Consider the following 722-nt stretch of genomic DNA (forward strand, 5'->3'; position numbering starts at 1 on the left):
TGGCTCGGGGGAGCGGAGAGGCAGGCGGGGTGAGGGGCGTTGCCAGGCCAAGGGCGAGCGGCATGGCGGGGCGCGGGTCGGGGAGAGGGCTCTTGACCCGCTGTCGGGAGGAGGCCTGGCTGGGGAGGGGGCCTTGTTGCCAGGCGACGGGAGGGGGAAACCTTGCTGCTTAACGACAGGGGAAGGGGAGTCTTGTTGCTAGGAGACCAGAGGAGCCCCGTTACCTAGAGACGGGGAGGCGGACTCCTCTCGTGCTGGGTAATTAGAGGAGAGGCCCTTACCTAGCGGGGGCTCCCCGTTGCTAGGTAACCAGAGAGCGATCCTGTGTCCTAGGGACGGAGAGGAGGTTCTCCTGTTGCTAGGTGACCACGACGGGGACCCTTTTACTTGGAGATGTGGTGGGGGTGGTGCTGTTGCTAGGTGAGCCGGAGAGAGAACCTCTCTCCTAGGAACGGGATGGAGGCGCCTCTGTTGCCAAGAGACAGTCCCGGGAGCAGGGCCGGGGGCCCAGAGTCCTCCCGGGCTGCCCAGCCCCCCTCCCCCATGGCGGTGCCCCAGGGGCCTGCTGGGAGACTGGACCTCGGCCTCTGGGCCTCCGGATCCCGGGCCCCTGAGCACCTTCTCCCCCTCCCGACCCCCCGCAGGAGCCGAGGGCGGCATGTCCCAGGCCCCGGGAGCTCAGCCGAGCCCGCCGTCCGTGTACCACGAGCGGCAGCGCCTGG

The 722-nt window shown here is 68.8% G+C and overlaps 1 protein-coding gene across 1 annotated transcript in view; it reads left to right on the forward strand.

Moving 5' to 3' along the window:
* The first annotated feature begins 6 nt into the window (after positions 1 to 6).
* JOSD2 (Josephin domain containing 2) overlaps positions 7 to 722 on the forward strand; it is a 3,889-nt gene continuing 3,173 nt past the window's right edge. The window contains exons 1-2 of the mRNA XM_021709205.1: positions 7 to 29; positions 645 to 716. Of these exons, the coding sequence (XP_021564880.1) occupies positions 659 to 716 (58 nt within the window). The 5' untranslated portion in view covers positions 7 to 29; positions 645 to 658. The remainder of the gene's footprint in view (positions 30 to 644; positions 717 to 722) is intronic.

The sequence above is a fragment of the Carlito syrichta genome, unplaced genomic scaffold, assembly GCF_000164805.1.
Source record: "Carlito syrichta isolate Samal-C Ts95f unplaced genomic scaffold, Tarsius_syrichta-2.0.1 Scaffold169180, whole genome shotgun sequence".
Taxonomy (NCBI): domain Eukaryota; kingdom Metazoa; phylum Chordata; class Mammalia; order Primates; family Tarsiidae; genus Carlito; species Carlito syrichta.